The sequence below is a fragment of the Aythya fuligula genome, chromosome 1 (genome assembly GCF_009819795.1).
Source record: "Aythya fuligula isolate bAytFul2 chromosome 1, bAytFul2.pri, whole genome shotgun sequence".
NCBI lineage: Eukaryota > Metazoa > Chordata > Aves > Anseriformes > Anatidae > Aythya > Aythya fuligula.
Genome location: NC_045559.1, coordinates 52,238,579 through 52,257,764, shown reverse-complemented (window position 1 = coordinate 52,257,764; position 19,186 = coordinate 52,238,579). Strand labels below are relative to the sequence as shown.

Genomic DNA, 19,186 nt, shown 5'->3' with positions numbered 1-19,186 from the left:
ATGTTTGTGATTGGCCGTATTTACAGTAGATGTTTATTTATCCTCTATGAAAGTAATTTCCAGTCAAATTTCAGAAGAGCGGTACTTTCTGTAGAATATAGTACTTCTGTGAAAAAGAGAATTGTTTTTCTTAATCTTCACTGAAGAGGCAAGCATTCTCAAAGTTGTCTATTTATTTCCAAGTAGACTTCACAAAGTTGAGTTTCCCCTGGGGAGCTAAGGAGGAATCCAGGAAGAAATTCAGAGAATGAGTCTACTTTTATTTGCTATGAATCACTTCTTCCAGGGCTCTCTTTTCCTCCTTCGACTCCATAGGTAACCTAGAGAGATTATTTTCCCTAGTGCCTGGATCTTTTTTGAATATTTTCTGAAAAATGCATTCCCACTGCGTGTGTTTACCATGGTCAAAACAAAATCATTTTAGAGCAGTGAGAAGCCCATATGTGTTCATTCTAGCAGTGTTGGCTTGGATGTATGTTTACCATGTTAGTCTAATTTTAACAAATGCAATTACATGAAGTAATGAAAGTGCAGGTTTCTTAAACAGCAAGACGTATGCAGTGATTATTCTGAGTGGGAGTATTGCTGAGGAAAGTCTGTACTCAGAGATGGTTTCTAGGTGCTCTTCATCTTGTAATGTTCATAAATCAGGCAATTGTTTTAACAAGTTGTTAGGCACTCTGTAATGTGAGCTTTATGCTCCCTTTGTTGTGGAAAAATCAGTCACGCAGAAACTGTCTTTAAACTACCATTCTTTACAAGAATGTGAGATACTGACTTAAGCTCCAGCTGTTATTGAACTTTTAAGACATCATTTGTGTAATGGAAATTCATTTCTAATTTTTTAAGTCTGAACTTGAAGCAACCAATCCTTAAAAGATGCTCTAGAACCCCTACATATGGCCAATGGCTCTTGAGAAGAAAAGGCACTTTGAAGTGTGACCTCAAGAGTATTAAATGAAAGAGAGCTCACCAGAGCCTTAAGACTTTGAGCCAGCATTTTGAGCTGATTGGCTTAGAAACATTCCTCAAGGAGATGCCATGACCTGCAAGTCACTGCCATCCCAACCACATATTAATGCTGCTTGCAGTCTGGAGTTCATGACAGCTTTAAGCCCCATATCATCGGCACATTGTTAGAAACAGCTGTTTCCACTCTACCACTTCAAAAGGGCTTGATTAAATGTCTTACTGTAACAACATACATAAAGACACACACATAGAATGAGGGGGAAAAGAGAAATGTACCTATAAGCAAAATAAATATAATTTCAACTAGATGGTTTAATCATAGTGTGGGGGACTAAACTATTTCTTGACTTGAATGGTTTATGTAGTCAGTTAACACAATATCATATTAAAAAGCAGTTGCTACAAGTGCTTACTTTTTCCCCCCAATGCTGGAATACAGATTTAGTGTCAAAGGCTCCAGTTTACAATAAGCTCTACCTCAAAGTGTCCAACAGTTTAAAGAAGGACACTAGTGATTTCCAGATAATTGAGTATATGCTTTTATAGCCTTCTTATAGATAAAATGCTTTTGGTGCCTTGTATGGCATATATTCTTTTATTTATGGCAAGACCTCAAAAAATAGCCTTCCTAGAGTGCATATATCTTAAAATCCAACATCTATCTTGAAATGTATGTGAGGCTGAGGTCACTGGGCCTGTTCAGCCTGGAGAAGAGGAGGCTGAGGGGAGACCTCATCGCAGTCTACAACTTCCTCGTAAGGGGTTGTCAAGAGGCAGGAGACCTTTTCTCCATTAACACTAGTGACAGGACCCGCGGGAACGGGGTTAAGCTGAGGCAGGGGAAATTTAGGCTGGACGTCAGGAGGGGGTTCTTCACAGAGAGGGTGGTTGCACACTGGAACAGGCTCCCCAGGGAAGTGGTCACTGCACCGAGCCTGTCTGAATTTAAGAAGAGATTGGACTGTGAACTTAGGCACATGGTCTGAACTTTTGGGTAGACCTGTGCGGTGTCGAGAGTTGGACTTGATGATCCTTAAGGGTCCCTTCCAACTCAGAATATTCTATGATTCTATGATTCTATGAAATCCTGCTTTATCATGATTTTCTTCCTTCGGAGTTTCAGTTCCAAATTTCCTTATTTGACTTTCTCCTGAATGTTTAGTAATTCTGTTATTTAGCTTGGGTAAATGTGAAAAGATGGCTTTAATGTATTTAAGCAGTATCATTAACCAGTATGCTGTTTTCACCAAGGTGAATTTTCATAAAGTTCTTAAGAGCTCCTGCTTTGTTAGTTCTGCTGGTGATGGTAGGCAGATTGTTTAGCATTGATTCTTGAACTGTCTGCAGCTGATCCTCAACTGGTAAGGCACTATTCAGCACTTCACCAGCTCCGGTCTTCTCCTTGTGCTGCTCCAGGGATACTGCAAATCCCTCACCAGCAATGGATCCATTGCTCCAGCAGCTCATTTAAGAAAATCTACCTAGTACCTGTAATCCAAACCAAAATGGGTTGTCTTGTCATAGTACTCAGCAGCATGGTACAAATAAAGCAGTCATGGTCATCTACAGAAACAATACATATTTGATTTTTATACCACAGATTATTACCAATAAAACATAAAGTGACATAAGCATAAACATAAAATGGCTTGGGTTGGAAGAGGCCTTAAAGACCACCCCGTTCCAACCCGCTGCCATGGGCAGGGACACCTCCCACCAGACTAGGTTTCTCAAAGCCCCATCCAACCTGGCCTGGAACACTTCCGCGGTTGGGGTATCCAGAGATTCTGTGGGCAACCTGATCCAGTTCCTCACCACCCTCATTGTGAAGAACTTCTTCCTAATATCTAAATTTACCCTCTTTTAGTTTAAGGCTATTACTCCTTGTCCTATGACTACTCTCCCTGACAAAGAGTCCTTCCACAGCTTTCCTTAAGGTCCCCCCTTAGGCCTTATAGCGGCCTTCAGGAAGGCTCCCCAATAGGCTCCCCTTCAGTAAGGTCTCCCCAGAGCCTTCTCTTCTCCAGGCTGGACAACCCCAACTCCCTCAGCCTGTCTTCATAGAGAGAGATGCTCCAGCCCCATGATAATCCTCTTGGCCTTCATGTGGACTTGCTCCAGCAGGTCCATGTCGGTCTTATGCTGGGGGCCTTGAGGCTGAGAGCAGTACTCTACATTGGGTCTCAGAAGACTCATGACAATTTTCAGCTAAGAATCCTTGTTCTAAAATGTTCTTCTGTTTGTTTACTTCCTTATTCAAAGTAATGACAACACAGTCATCTTTTATTTTCAAATATTGATGCCATGGAATGAGCACAGGGTCCTATTTTTAAATAGCTCGTGTCAGGCATTGACTTGTGCCTGCTTTTACAGGAAATACTAAAGTGAGCCATATAGGGCAGGTGTAGCTTCTGTTGGTTGCCTGCCTGCCTCTGAGCTGCCCCTTTGCTCAGGGCTGCAGAGCTTTCCCCTCACAGCACCAGTTTTGCTAAGCCTCGCATTGTTTAAAGCTTCCTCTCAAGCATGCCAAGCTTTCTGCCTCAGTGATATGAATAGCTGTGGACTCCTTCCAGCGCAGCAACAGTCTTGGCCTCCTGAAAATTACTCCTTTCTTCTTTCCTGTTGAAGGTGTGAGGAATAAGAAAACTTCCCAGGATCCAGTTCTTCCTCTCTTCCTGCTCTGTTGCTTTCTGAAGACTGAATCGATTGTTATAGGGCATGCAAAACTTTTAGAGACTAAAAAGTGTCCCACAGCTTCCCTAATGAGAAGATAGGCATGACTGATGGGAACCATGCTTCCAGATGGCACACTTAATGGTTTGTCTTTGGACAGTTAAAGGGGTGGGAGGCTTAAGCATCAATCAGCTTCACTGGGACAAGAGACAGTGGAACACCCTGAGAGGAAAGAGGATACCACTCTCTGATGTCAAAGGCATAAGAGAGCACTTTCTGTTTACTGCAAATTGGGTGGAATGTTCCCTTTGACAGAAAAAAGACTGCGTCCAAGATTTGATATCAGAATAGTTATGACATATGTCAGCCTGCCTAGCAGAAGGTAGAAAGGGGCTTCACCGTTTACGTAGAATTAGCAACGCTTCTCCATGTAAGGAGCTTATCAGTGCATATTCTCTCTTTGATCCTCATGAGATGGAAAGCTTTTTAAATGTAGTTTGGGATCTGGGCCCAAATTTTTGTTGGTGGTGATGGTGCTTCACCCATTACAGGTCCTTACACTCAACTCATTTTTTTTGTCTGTGGCTAAGTGCAAGGCAGGTACGTTGCCTTTATCCAGTTACTGGGAGGAGATTGTGTTTTTTCTTTTGAACAAAACTTACAATTACATTTGTTCACGGTCCTCTTAAATATTTTATAGATGCATTGCATTTTTTCATTGTGCACAATTGTCAGCAGCTTCGACAGTCTTCTGAATCTTAAAGTATTCTTACTTTAGCAGACATTGTTGTCTCCCATCTTTTTTTTTTTTTTTTTTTTTTTTTTTTTAAAAAAAGGCAAATTTAAAAAAAAACACCAACATAAAAAAAAACAAACACATAGCATTTCTCATCCGAATGATCTCTGTCAGGGGACAAAGAAAGAACATGGGCTATTGGATTGGGGATATTTACCTGTAATACTGAAGCACAATATCAGGATGATTTGTATAATTTGAAAACTAACTTACTCAGCTGTGGAAAACACTAAATTTCCTTTGGGAAATACATGAAATGTTTTACAGCCTTATCACAGAATACTCTATGTGCATTTTCTCATGCATGCTGCTAGCAGCTCTGTGAAAACAAAGATTGAGTGTACTTTTGGGTGATTATGGAATACTTAAATCTGGTTCTAGATATTATCCATCATAGTGTAAGATGCATGGGAGGAAGCTGGAAATCATGTCATTGTTAGCTTCTGTCTTATAAGAGTTAGATAATAGGAAGTACTTTTGTACTCTTTTCTTCTGGTTATACAAGCAGTTTAACATGTGAATATCTGAGATCAATTGGCCCACTCAGTGTATTGGGTGAACTTGGGAATTATAATAAAAATGTCTTTATGTTGCTTTTTATTTCTCATGAAGAATAACTTGTTTGACATCGATATCATTATACATACTTATAAGCATTTTGTCTGCATGAGTTCTGAACGATTGAAGTGAAAATCTGTATGAGATTTTTCTGCTTACATTGGATTTCTGTAGCACCACTGACTTTTTTAAAGTTACTTCTCTGTTTCTCCCATGTGAGAGGTAAATTGGGGTCTGTAGTTCCTGGTTTCTTCAAGTAAAATTATGTAAACTACTATCAACTCATCTTAATGTAAAGTTTTTCAAACAGCAAGCTTGCATACCCAGAAATACCCCACAAAGTAAGTTAAAATCTCGTTGTCATGGTAATTTGGAGTACTTTTCATTTTTAGCTATGAAAATGTTTGCAGATTTCCCATAAATATTAGTCCTTATACAGTCTAATTATTGCCATAATATATTTTCTGAGTCATTCATCTTTGTGAACTGTAAAATATATAGACATGCTTTTCTTTAACAAGGGAAAGAAGTGTTGGAAATAAGCAACTGTATATTAACTCCTCTTTTCTAATTTCATTAACCTTTACCAATTCATTAAGTCATCAAATACTCTTACCAAGAACTGTTGAAACAGTAATTTTGTGCTTAACATTTAATTTGAGAGAAATTCTGATGATTCATGTGCTATTCACTTAGGATCTAGGTTGTATAATGTTTTCAGTACATCTGGTGGCAGTCTCTTTTGCGGCTCAGAGCTGCTGGTAGTCTTTTCTTTGCAAACAAACAAACAAAAAAACACACCAGTGTTTTGTTTTATGCATGTATCTTCCATTGTAACCTCTGTTGCCCTCTGTACTCAAAATTTTAATCTAAGTGTACAACATGTAAAAAACCATGTTACCACAAAAATTATGCAAATTTATTATTAGTTCAGTAATGTTTTTCTGAAGTTAATCACCCAGGTGTTAAGGTATAGGCGGTGTTTTTTTTTCCAGGCAGCTACCTAGATGCATAACATTGTTCTTGAGATCATTGATCTCAAGGGATGGTTGTAATTCTCAGTTGATAGGTTGTAAATTCTCCAAAGAGAAGAAGTTCTCATACCAAATAATACTTGAACCATTTTCTTGTCAAGACCCTGATTCAGAAGTTGTCTAGGTCTGTGCCTTAGTTAGCTTGAATGCTTTTCTCACATTTATAAAGCAAATTCTTTTTATGCTTTTATGTGCATTTTCATTATGCAAATATGAAGCCTTTTTCTGATATGTAGATACATTTGGTTCACCATCAAAATTACTTGAAGAAAAAACGATGTGCAACAGCTACACCTGTCTCTTGGAGGTCAAAGTAGTTTCATCTAGTGTTTCATCCACATCCTTCTCGACAAATAACTTTTCTATGGTTACTTTTCAGTATGAGAATAACAGTGTAGTGATTGTGCTCATACTCAACTTCAAAACTTCATTTACAGAATAATTCAAAAAGTAGATTTGTGAAACTAACTAATAGGATGTCACAGCCTAGAATTGTAGGATTGATTTAAATAAAAGGATTCATCACATTTTGAGATGATGGGAGACAGTAGTTTGTAAAGATACAGTCTTTGCTGAAATTACGGAATTAAAAATGATACATCACAGATAGACCTGTGCACTTGATTGTGATTCACAGGCTTATAGTGATATAGCGGGGGGTACAATGCTGCCTTCATCAATTCCTGGAGAGAGCAAGATTGGCTTTGCCTTGTAAATGTAGCCCTCGGTGTCAATCAAAAATAAAGTGCAATGAAATATAGAACTCACAGCAGTAGATTAGCATTTCAGAAATTAAACCATCTGTTTGAACTCAATTAAAAGAGAATCCAGCAAGGTTTTTCCTAATAGAGTATTCTAGTACTAATTCTGGAAACAATGCAATGAATTTATTATGCAATTAGAACTGATAAGGAACTGATTTTAATGCTCATTAAATAAACTCAGCAGTACTACATTCTCAGTAGGATGTTTTGCAATAAATAACTTCTTAATTTTCTTCCTAGTCTATAATTCTGATGTATCTCTTATTCTAGGAAGGATATTTAGTTGTGGGTTGCTTTATCCTATTTGGCTTATTTTCCCCACAAGTTCTGGAGAACTCGCGTTTCTGTTTCATGAGGTGGTTTTGATGCAACTGCTTTTGTTTTTTCCTCCTCATAGCATACATAAGTGATTGTCTAGGGAAAAATGCCCAACAATAGGACTGTTTTGTGTCTGAGATTTGCCTGTGAACAATTTTGCAGACTGTCAGGAAGGAGACAGGTGGGAGTTTGCAACCTGATGTCATTTTCTTGTAATTTGTCATTAAAAGTAACTTCAATACCAGTCTGAATTATTTTTCCCTGGAAAAGTTACAGTCGAGATATCTGCTAAGGAGAAGGCACAGTAAGGATGGGTAGATTTTAGTTTCCCCCAAAGAATAGTCACTTTCTCTTGAGGCATTCTGGAGTACTGTACATTGATCAACTCTGCATGTTGTGTTTACATGGATTTTGTTTACCACAGTTAGTTTTACTGGAGAGCAAGTACACATTCAAGTGTACCTACCCTTTTGAAACATATCTTCCATTTAATGAACAGCTTTGTTACTAAGCTGAGGCAGTTTTACTAATTCTTCAGGTGCTCCAGTAAAGATTGTCTTCCTGTAACATTAAGTAACTTTAATCTGACATTATGATTTGTAACGGTGCCAGTTGCCTCAGTGTCTGGCTGCCTTAAACTTGTTGAAAATGATTGCAGCATGAAAGAAAATAGAAATCTTTTCCAATATAACAACAACAGTAAAAAAGAAAAAACTACAATAAAAAAAAATAAAATCCATATGAAGGTTTGTTGTATAACTCTTAGGTACCATGGGGTGAATGATTGATGTATTTATAGTGGAGCTATCTTGTGGAAGGTTACAGTGACCTGGTAGTTCTCTGCATTATTTCTTCACATTGTGACTGCTTTAAAATACTCATAATTATCTGATTTACTTTTATCATATTTAAAAGATCAACACACAACCCTTCATTAATTCTTTTTGAAAAAATCTGTTTAATAATCACATTGATTGAGTTTCTTGCTAATTAATTCACAAGTTGGTTATTTTACTAATAACAGAGAAACGAAATACTTTCTGATGGCATTTCTTCTCCACTCCAGTCTGTGAAGGACTTTCCCCGGGGCAGTTTGGAACAAGCAGCTGCTTTCATTGAGTAATATCTGACATTGAATTTCAGGGGCAGGCATTGAACTATGATTCTAGGTGCTATTTCTGCAAATATATTAGTTGTCCTCCTGTGCTTTAATAAATAAATACTTAAACATTTTTATAATAGGAATATAATATTTGCCATGTTGTTTACATTTCTTAATGGAGTTTGAAGAATGCGGAAAGCTTGTGTTCACTAAACAGCAGTTATTGGCATATGCATTATTAAGAGCAAACTTCCAGAATAGTATGTGTAGGTCCACCACTGGTCTTTTTGATGTTACTTACAAAGCACTGCAAATATACATGTCATGGATTAGATATAGCAAATAAGGCTGCTTTCGCAGAAAGTAGCTCTATTTTTTAACAAGTCACAGTATTGTAAAAGCCTAGCAAGTGATTAGTGTCCAGTGGTCTCACTATTAGCAATCAAAAGACTGTACTTTAGAAACGATGGTCTTAAAATCTTTTAGCTACAAGAATCAAAATTAAATCCTAGCGTTTACCCTGGAAGTTAATAATTTTAATATGTACTGTAGATTTAATTGCTAAATAGTATATAGGGAACACCTGCAGGTTACTGGCTGCCAAAAAGTAAGTCATGAATTCATATGAATTATATGGAACAGTGTAATTCAGGATTTTTGAAAGGACCTATAGTGTGTGCCTCTTTTCTCAGCTACTCTCACGTTCTTGTGGATAAAACTAAAGTCAAGACAGAGTGTGAGCAAATCCTTTTTGCTCTATATAACAGGCATGAAAGTGATGGGAGCCAGATAAAGGGGACAAAAGGGAAGAAAAAAGATATGCAACCTTGTTCATGAACATTTTTTCAGACTTTTTCAGTTCTGTCAACTGTCTAAAGAAAAACATAGTTCAGTGAGCAATACATCATCTCAAGAGGTTTTTTGTTTTGTTTGCTTGTTTGTTTTTTAATTTATTTGCAAAGTTACAGAGTTCATTTTCATTTGTAAAATTGCCTTGGTAACATTTTGACGTGCTAAAGTTGCATTTATTTGAACAATTTGAAAATACCTTCATATACTGTTGATAAAACATGCTATCAACACTGTATCACTTCAAGAAATAGACTTCAATTGTACTTTCCTGCCAATGAAATTATTACTAGCAGACGAAAAACGTGGTCTTCTTTTTTTCCTTGTTGCCTTGGGAAAGTTAGTCAAAAGAAACCGTTTCTACAAAGTTCATCCTAAAACATGCTGCAATGCCTAACAATCTCCTTATACATGTTGTTTTTCTTTTCCTTTTTTTTCCGGTTTTTGTAATGCTTTAATATAACCTTAAAAAAAAAAAAAATTCTTTAAGCTGTCTTAATAGTAAATATGTCTGTTATAACCCTTAAATAAATTTTTGAGATTCTCTTTCCTTGTGCTTAAAGCAAATCTATCAAGTTGCATACAATGGTTTACACTCTGTGTCTGAAAGCTTTACTCTATAATGGCAAATACCTAAATACTGAACGGCAAATACCTAAATAAAAGTACTGAAAACATACAGCAATATTCATATTAATCAAGTTCTTAAGTGTTTAATTCAGCTGACTGCACTTGTCAGCCAAAGGTGCAAAGCCTTGTTTGACACAACATTTTATCCAAACATCTTGAGTCAAAATCGTGGAAAACTTGTGATTTTGAGATTCCTTTAATTAGGACTAAAGTAGAGCTTAATTAAATTTTCGAGGCCAGAAATGAGCTCCTTTTCCTTCTGAAATTTTGGTAGTTGGCTATTCTACTCAAAAATGGAAGTTATAATGCAATACTTCGTGTGACTGTGAGTAGTATCTTGAAAAACTATGCAAAGTTCCCTGAGGACCGATGTATTTGATCAATATCTGGGCAAAAATAGATGTATGATGCATTTGTTCTCAGCAGTCATTTTTGTTTTCCAGGAACACTTTATTGGATTGATCGATTTATTTATTTATTTGTTTGTTTATTTTTTTGTGAAAAGAAAAAGCTGGCATGAAAAAGTTGAACTTTTTTTTTTTTTTTTTTCCCCTCCAAAAAGCTGGCAGCATGCACAGAGATAGTGAAACCTAAAGCATTTTAGAGATCAGATGATCTCTACACTGGAGTGTTCCCTGAGGATTAGCCAGTTTGATTGTGTTAATAAGGACAGCTATTCTAATCTGCCCTGTGTTTGTGCCACTGGGTAAAGTAGGGTATATTCTTTGTTTTAACACTTGGCATTTCTTTTAAATTAGCAGTGGTTTATCTGTCTTTAAACAGTAACACAAAGCTATCTATTTTTCTTTTTTCCTAGGTTTAGCAAGAAAGTGCATGCAAAAGTACATATTTACTAACATATTTAACTCCATTTAAAAATACCTTTACTTTTTCTTAATAGGACAAATTTCTGTTACTGAAAGATTTTAAACAATTTCTGTTTGTCAGTATGGTAGTACAGATGACATTTCTGTTCAGCAAGTTTCTGACTTGCTAAGAACAGACTTTCTAATTAGCACACAGGGTACTCGTGTGAGATAAGGTAAAGGAGTTGTTAAATGTTTTATGCCATAATCATAGCTGTGTATTAAAATGATCAAATTGCAGGCATCAGAGCACAGTTGGATTTCTATAAACAAAAATTAAGTCATCTGATGATTTTTTTTTATGAAATCATACAGTGCTAGGAAAAATGGGTAAGATTATCATATTCCAGACTGATGAGAACATTTATTCTGGAAAGCTACAAAGTTTAATTAGAAACATTTTGAGGCCTGGAGTTATTTATTTATTTATTTATTTATTTATTTTTAATATAACCATAATATTAAATACTCATAATGTATGTTCCTGTTTAGTTTTTATTACGGAAAAACAAGTATGTTATCCAAAAATGTCCATCGCTGTTTCTATATAAACTGAGAGTGATTACTAGGAGTTTTTTTAAGCATAAATCAAAGCAATGGATGCATGGCCATTGATAAAAAATCTAGATATACTGAAATTACAAATGTACACTTTCATGGGACTTTTAAAGCTGCCACGGTGATCTGCAACCTTTACCAGCTGTAACAAAGGCTTTTGTTAACCTGCCCATTTATAAAATGGTATACTCTGAATTTATATAAAGGCCAATGGTAGGTAGCTTTTCAGCAAAAAGATGCAACATACATCTCCATACACTTGTTTAGTTTTGGATAGCTATGTTTTTAAAACTTGGAGTATTCTATGGAATTTAATATGAAGAAAACATGGAGTGAAAAAATCTCCATTGGCTGCAGAAAATTGACGATAAAATGCCCCATATTGATGTGATAATTTGAGAAACAAACTAGACCAGCTGATGTTCCTCCTTGTGCCAAGTCTAGAATTCTTCTCCAACTCATAACTGTGGGTTTCCTTACTGATATTGATGACTAGGAAGGGGAGCAATCCTTCATTTTCCAGTTTGGGGTTTTAGGTATAAATATCTTGGAGCTTTTGATTTTAGACAGGAAAGTCTACAGTGTTCAAAAGCACACAAGACTAGATCCTTACAGACAATTGCCTTATATTCTCTCATTGCACCAGACACGTAAAAGCATCATCTGCTTTGAATGTCCAGATGAAAATGTCCAAATGTAAAAATAAATAAAGATAGAAGCAGAACAACAAAACAAAACAAAACAAAAATATATGACCTAGCGTTTATGTAGTACCATCAGTTGGTAAGGTGACCAAGTGATGGTCTTTACTTTTGCCTTATTACCTTGGTACATTATCCTGATTTGAGGCTATTGCATAAATGTTATTCAACAGAAACTGTGCATTTTTCCTATCTGCTTTTTTTTTGTGTATGTGTGCTTTGTTTTTTGATGTCCTTATTTTTTTCTTGAGGGTGTTCATCTTTTCATTTGGAGATTAATAACTTGCCACTTTGGTGAACTAAATATGACTAGAATATGAAATAAAGACTATATATTTAAAGGAATATCAGTAAATTACTAAGGCTGTTCTCTGTCAGAGTTACTATCAATGTAATACTCTCAAACCCGATGACTAAATCCAAGGATCCACTCCCCTCTAGGGCCCAGGCTTGCTGTTAGTTAGATTTATGTAGCTATGTATGTTAGTTAACCTCACAGTAATTAGATTGGGATGCAGGCTCCCTTTACAGCAGAGATGTTTAGGTCCATTTCTGACTAATGCAACTGTGGAAACTGTGCTCTTCAGAATATTTACTCAAATTAGTACTTGCAGGGAGAATGTTTTTCTCTCCATTTCTCATCTTCGCTATTTAAGCTGAAAGCTGTTGTTGACACAGAAGCATATTTGCAGAAATTGTTCACGGGCAAACTTGCAATTAAGTGTGCACTTAACTGTCGTAAAGGAGGAGTTGCATAGCATTCTTTCATTTTATGAGAGAGTTTGCAAAGAAGCTGATGTTTTTATTTTACAATAGAACTGAGTGCTTTGCAGTCTGGGCTGATGATGCAGGAAATCTCCCTCAACTATGAATTTTATACATTTTCATTCTCTTTGATCCATAACATTTTGCCATACATTCTGTCATCTTCTTCCAGAATGCTTTTTCCACTAAGCTATCTGTTCTTAGACTATTTACTATTGTCATCTCAGACAGCTTACTGGAGATAGGTGTTTTAGTTGTGATTTATGTGCTGTTTGGAACAAAATACCAGAGGGAGCATATGCAAACTGCAGTTCTTAAGAGATAAAGCAGCATAGAGAACCAGGTAGAAAATATGAATCTCTGGAAGCAATAACTGGCACTTGGCTTGTCTGGCAACAGTAGCTCACTCCTATGAAAAGTTCTACTTCTATGTGTAACTCTGTCTCTATAATTTTATAGTAGAGAGTAAGATCCAGTTGGAAGCCACTATCTCTATATACCTCTCCCCTTCCTCTCCTTCCCCCCACACACTTTAGAATAGTATGCTTACATCTTGGGCAACCCTTAGGTCATGGTTTTTACTTGGATGTTTTGAGGTCTGTCAAAAGTGCCACCCATTAAATTATGCTGTTTTTCACAGTTATCTTTAGCAATAAAAAAAAAATGTTGACATTTTGATTGCTTCAGAAACTATGTTGTGCTATAGCAATAACACCAGTAATAAAAGTTCAAGTAAAAACTCTTGCCATCACTGTAACAGGATAAAAAAGGTATTACAACACATTGTGACATGGCCACTGATAAGATGAAACAGTCCACCATACTTTGCTTTCATACATAGTGATCCATTCTACAACTAATACTGTGATGCTTCACTACTCAGCCATTATTGTATCACCTATGTATCTTCACTTATCAAAGAGAAATATCTTAATTCTTCTTTTCACATAAAAGTGCTGGAATTAAATGTTCATGTGACATTGTGTCTTTAAGTATAAACTTTACTCAACAAGAACATTTAAGAGAATAAGGGTCCTTAATTGCACTGTTAAAACAAAACACTTAACCTGTGTATTTCTGATGGGTTGGCCATGCTGATTACAGTTTTCATTAGAGTCCTGGGTTTGTTTTGAAACATCTACAAGATCGTGTACTACAGTAATTCACTAAGAGCAAGAGGAATGTTGGTAACATCTTTTCAGTGACCTTATAAAATGGCTAAGTGAGAAGTAGCTTGCAGTTTTTATTCTACTGGAGTATAAGCTGGCATGGTTTTCATTAAAATTACCTGAGCAGCAACAAAATGTATTTCCATTTCAGAATCTGTCACTGTGGCTTCCGTGGTGTCAAGCAAAGAAGGTCATTTTAAGCAGAACTTTGGGGAAAAGAATTTCAGATTTCAGTGCTTGTGTTTGGGCTGTTCTTTGGTCATACTTGCCACGCAAAAGCTGTTTTTGAACTAGACTCTGTTTCTGTATTTGTTTTTCTCTCCATAAATTCTTAGGCATATATAGGAGTAGACTTCTTTTTGGGAGTGTTGTTCTGATATGACATTAGGTATACATGGAGCCAGAGATTATGAACAAGATACTAGTTCATCAACTGTGTTGGAAAGATTCTTTGTGTTGTTGGGTCCAATATGGTACTTGGTTACATTAGTGTAATCCTGAAGTACTACACAGATTATTTTGAATTATTTGAGGATTCCAAATGCATTTTAGAAAATAATTTAATTCGTGTATTTTATTTTATTTTATTGGTGGTATGGAGAAAGTTTGAAAGAACTGTCATCAATGTAAACCAAAAACACCTCAGGCAACTGAGTTCATGCCTTTTGTTATTTTGTTATTCATTACTTACACTGCCATTCCAAAACACACTAAGGAAACAAGCACACCACAACAAAAATGCTAATAAAGAGAATAATTTCCAATAAACCATAAAAGATAGCATTTATAACCCTGATAGAATTGCCAGTCAGCTTTTCTGATGTAAAGCATCTGTCTCCAAAAGGAAATGAAAGAAGGCCTGTTCCTCCTTTCAAGTCTCTGAAGTAGTAGGTGGTGTCATTTGTTATACAGTGCTACAAGTCCCCAGTTATTGCACTGGTAGCTGCTGGCTGCCTTTGTTCACGTACTGAAAAGTTTCATCAGCTGTCTTTAATAAAAGAAAATACATGTGAAGAAAAACTATAGCAAATGTCTTTTGCTCTCTATCCTCAGACCATCATTTATAGCTATCAGGGAGTGATGACGCTGATGTGTAATCCTTCTGTCGCCCAAAATTCTTGCGACTGTTACAATATGCCATAGGTACTAGGATGGCTGATGCCCTAAAAAGTCAAGGAGCAGTCTTTCAGCTATCCTGTGGACTTCCTCCTCCGAAACATGAAGGAGTTGGTGTGAACTTGTAGGATTACTTGAAATGAATTTTCACTGCAATGGATACATTTTCCTAGAGCATTAATGGCCTAAAATTTGCTGTCTCCAGAAAGTCAGGAATAATAAGTATAAGTTGAAAATTTTCACATTTATTTAAAAGGTTTATTTTTTTTTTCTATATAATTTTGTTGCTTGCTCTAGTGAAATGGTGTATTAATTTAAAGACATGATGGCAGAAGAGTTCTCTTAGCTAGGTGTACAGTCTTAAATATATGACTTTCTTTAGAGTACTTGATTAGTACCACACACATACAATATCTTCAGGGATGTGCGAAGGAAGTGGAGGGGAATTCTGGAATCCATATTAGAAAACTATGTTACTTCTCACACAATAAGTTTATGAATGTTATAAAATTAGAAATGAACATATTTTAATGTGTCTTATTTAATACAAGTTTTTCTAGGTTTAAGTTTTTTAGTTCTTATCCTGTTGTAATCTTTGTCTAGCTACATATATCTGCACAGAATTATATTTTGAAAGAGAAAACAGTACTATGTCAATGACTGAACTCTTGAAAAAAGCTGTTTGATTCACAAACTCTAGTCAGACAGATGACTAAAAAATTAGTGAGTATGGGCCATCCTACTTATGCTAATGTACAGAAAATTCTCTCAAAAAAATCTCCTATCTAAAATTAAACTAATAAAAATGTTGATATTTAGACAGCCATCCATTTGCAGTGAAGCTGTTTGCCTATCATTCTTCACTTGCATCATTTCAATTAGCACTCAGAACTTCTGTAATTAAGGAGTATATTATTCCATTATAAAATAGTGTGTACTACTGACACCGCTATGAGGAAACTATGGTAATGTGGCTGCTGGTATGTGTTGTCTGTAGCAAAGATTACATTTCAAGGGCTTACTTTTCCTTCTTTATGTGGAATATGACTGAAGAAGAAAGTTTGGAGAGTATTTAACTCAGACATTCTTCATAAAATCCATCTGGGGATTTTGGGTTTTGCTTTTTTTTTTTTTTTTTTTTTTTTTGTTCTGTTTTATAGTAGAAGGCAGTATCTGAGTTGGGGTGAGGGCAGGGAGTTAATCTGTCAGAGTTAAGCAAGAAAAGTTAAATCTAAAACTAACATCTTCATATTTGACTGCATTAGCATTATGAGGTTTACAATAGGGAGGGTTGAACTCATTTTATTTTGCCTAATTCTGAAACTCCAGAAACCATGTGTTCTGAAAAATTGTTGCATTGCTCTCCTTATCAGTTTTTATGATTTATATCTTAATAGGTGAAAAGAAGCAGGAAGAAAGGTGAAAAAAATATGAAATATCCATAGAACATAAAAGTAAAGTATTTTCTGAGCACATTTCCACTGCAAAATTTAGGTTTGGGGCATGAGTTACAGGTTTTTTTTTTTTGTTTTGTTTTGTTTTGTTTTGTTTTGTTTTTTGAAGCTTGAACAAGAAGAATAAGAATTTAATTTGCTAGTGGATAGGTTTGGAACATAGGTAAGTCTTCTTCATCCAGACGACTTCCCATTACCACATTAGTCTGGGAGATTATCCCTAGTGAATATGTCATTGGCCTTCTACCTACCATATTTTCCTGAAGTTATTTTCACTGAAGGAATTGTAGAGCATTTCTCAACTTACTCCTAATAGTCTAAAGCTGATTTTGTATGTGGCTTCACGTTTTGAGTACTGCAATTTGATCAGAAAACTGGTGAGTGCTGTCTTATCCTCTGAGGCAAAGCTGTGTGACTTTGAAAGTGAGTGCTCCTGAAGTTCATCGGAAATGATAGTGACCAGAGAAGGGGGGCAATAGGGAATTTTGTCTAGTATCCTTTTTCCCCTTTTTCTTTGAAATGCAAGGTACTGGTTTGGCAAATACTTTGCTCTCGCTAGCATGTGAAGACCTTATGTACTTGCAAAAAGGAAGGTTAGACTGCTGTCTTCAGCTTCATAAATCTGCTTTCTCTGCCCTTGTAATATTTGTTAGCTCTAGTAACTAGTCATGTTCAATTATCATGTAAAACCTTTTATTTCATGGTGGAATAATCTTAGGATTTAACAATTAAAACAAGGAGCATTTTGTCTTAGCTAAAGATGGAATATTTGTTAGTAATGTAAGGAGCTTTCTCATAGATTTGCTATAAATGTTTCAAATATTTGTTATTAAAATAGTGTTTCCACCATGTTAATTTTATTCAATCATTCATAAAGGAATAATTGCCACAGCCTAAATCTAAATGGATATCCTGGGACTCCTGAATAACCTTAGAATCTGAGAACAGATTGTATTTTCTACTAGTTATAATTAAGAAAGAGAAGGGATGAGTTCCAGTGTGTTAACTGTTCCCACCAATTATAAACTCTTTATTGGAAATGAGTTAAATTAAAATTAAATTCCTGTCTTTAATCCACCCTTGGACTACTTTAATTTTCTCTTGGAAACTGTGCTATGCTGACATTACCACATGTAAAGCTTTATGAGGTCTGTGTTTTCTCATTAAAGAAAGAAGTCTATGTCTGTAGACACCAGAGCTCTATCTGTTTAAAGCACAAAGTACACAGCAGCTGTTCAGAAACTTTTTCTTGTTATCTCTATTTGCTTAAATTGCTAAATTGCTTCCATGAAAAGTCTGCAAACATAAGGGAATAATTTAAGTCGAAGAAGATTGTCTGAAAAGAAAATTGAAAATATTCTTAATATTTCTCTTTCCCTTTTTTTTTTTTTTTTTTTTTTTTACCAGTATCCAGCTGCCTTAATGAATCTTGGAGCCATTCTTCATCTGAATGGTAAACTGAAAGAGGCTGAAGAAAACTACCTCCTTGCTCTTCAACTTAAACCTGATGATGTCATCACTCAGTCCAATCTTCGCAAATTGTGGAATATCATGGAGAAACAAGGTTTAAAGACAGCCAAGACATGATACAGAAAACTCTGAACTTTTTTTTTTGTGTCTTAAATTGATTAAAAACCCAAACTAGAACTTCCATACAGCTGTCTGATCAGAGAACTCATTGGACTTGACTGCAAGAATCAGAGATCTTGATTGATTGCTGCTAGGAGAAGCTATTCTGCTTTTTTTTTTTTTTTTTTTTTTTTTTTCTAAATAAAAAGGGAGACTGAGATATTCATGAAGGACTTCAGTGTTAGCCCACAAAAAGATTTAGAACCACAGCAGTCGAAAGAGAGTGTCTTGGCATATTTGATAAATCATTGCAAATCCCACATTGCTTACTACTCTGTGGGTACTTGAAACGTATACTGTCATAGAAATACTAAAGGAAATTTGTACAGTATACACTAAACCATATGGGAATAAAAGTGGTAATAATAGGTTAAAGTATTTTGCTGACACTCATTAAAATGCCTACTAAATCCAGTGTGTTTGCAGTTTGTCTTAATGCTGCTGTATCTCACTTTAAGACCACTTAATTCACAGTTTATATGGCCAATTATTTTTTTTTTAAACCTGTCACTTGTGTTTAGATGGCACAGTCATAATTGTTTAGTGAGAATATATATGTTATTTCAATTTATTAAAAAAAAATGTTGCAATTCTTCTGAGATGCACAGTCAAATGGCAGTGGGCTAGACAGAATGAGCAAGGGATTACCCAAATTCTATCATATTCTATCTACAAATCATATGTGTATGCAGAAGCTAAAAACAAACAAACAAAAAAGTCCAAAGGTGTGATTTGTCCTGACTTAGCAATATGAGTGAGACTGATATACTGATATTTGCCATGGTATTGAATATGGTCAGAATGTCATCTTAAGAAAAAGGAAAAAAAAAAAAAAGATGTTTGAATCTTTCTACATTGTTGTCAGATAAGATTGACTTTAAACTAGATTCTGCGTCCAATATTTTTGCAATAATTCAGCCAAGTGAGATTTGAAAATATTACTGCTTGTATATGCTGCAGAGACTTCATGATTAACTCGGAGAGAAGGGAATGTAATAATACATTGTTGAGGCTAGAAAATAGGGACTGGGTTAGATTATGCGTAGAATAGCGCACGTAGGTCAAGAGAAATGTGAAACAGTGGTTGCCAGTTACTTTTCACAGTGGTGGTGTTTTAAAAACATATTACCTATTCAGAGTCTAACCAAATACTATAATTCTGTTTGTATTCTGACATGTGCTAGCAGCAGAGCTGTCAAATATCTAAGTATGCTTCTGGTGAGGTTCAGTTA

General features: G+C 35.7%; 1 protein-coding gene across 4 annotated transcripts in view; it reads left to right on the top strand.

The window, feature by feature from the left end:
• Positions 1-19,186, top strand: part of TMTC2 (transmembrane O-mannosyltransferase targeting cadherins 2) — a 419,977-nt gene that overhangs the window by 233,913 nt on the left and 166,878 nt on the right. Inside the window, exon 12 of one of the 4 annotated variants that reach the window (XM_032182551.1) lies at positions 17,733-18,059. The exons of the other annotated variants lie outside the window; for them this stretch is intronic. Coding sequence (XP_032038442.1) covers positions 17,733-17,912 — 180 coding nt within the window. The 3' untranslated portion in view covers positions 17,913-18,059. Of the gene's footprint in view, positions 1-17,732; positions 18,060-19,186 lie in introns of those variants that run through there. 4 annotated transcript variants of the gene reach the window in all.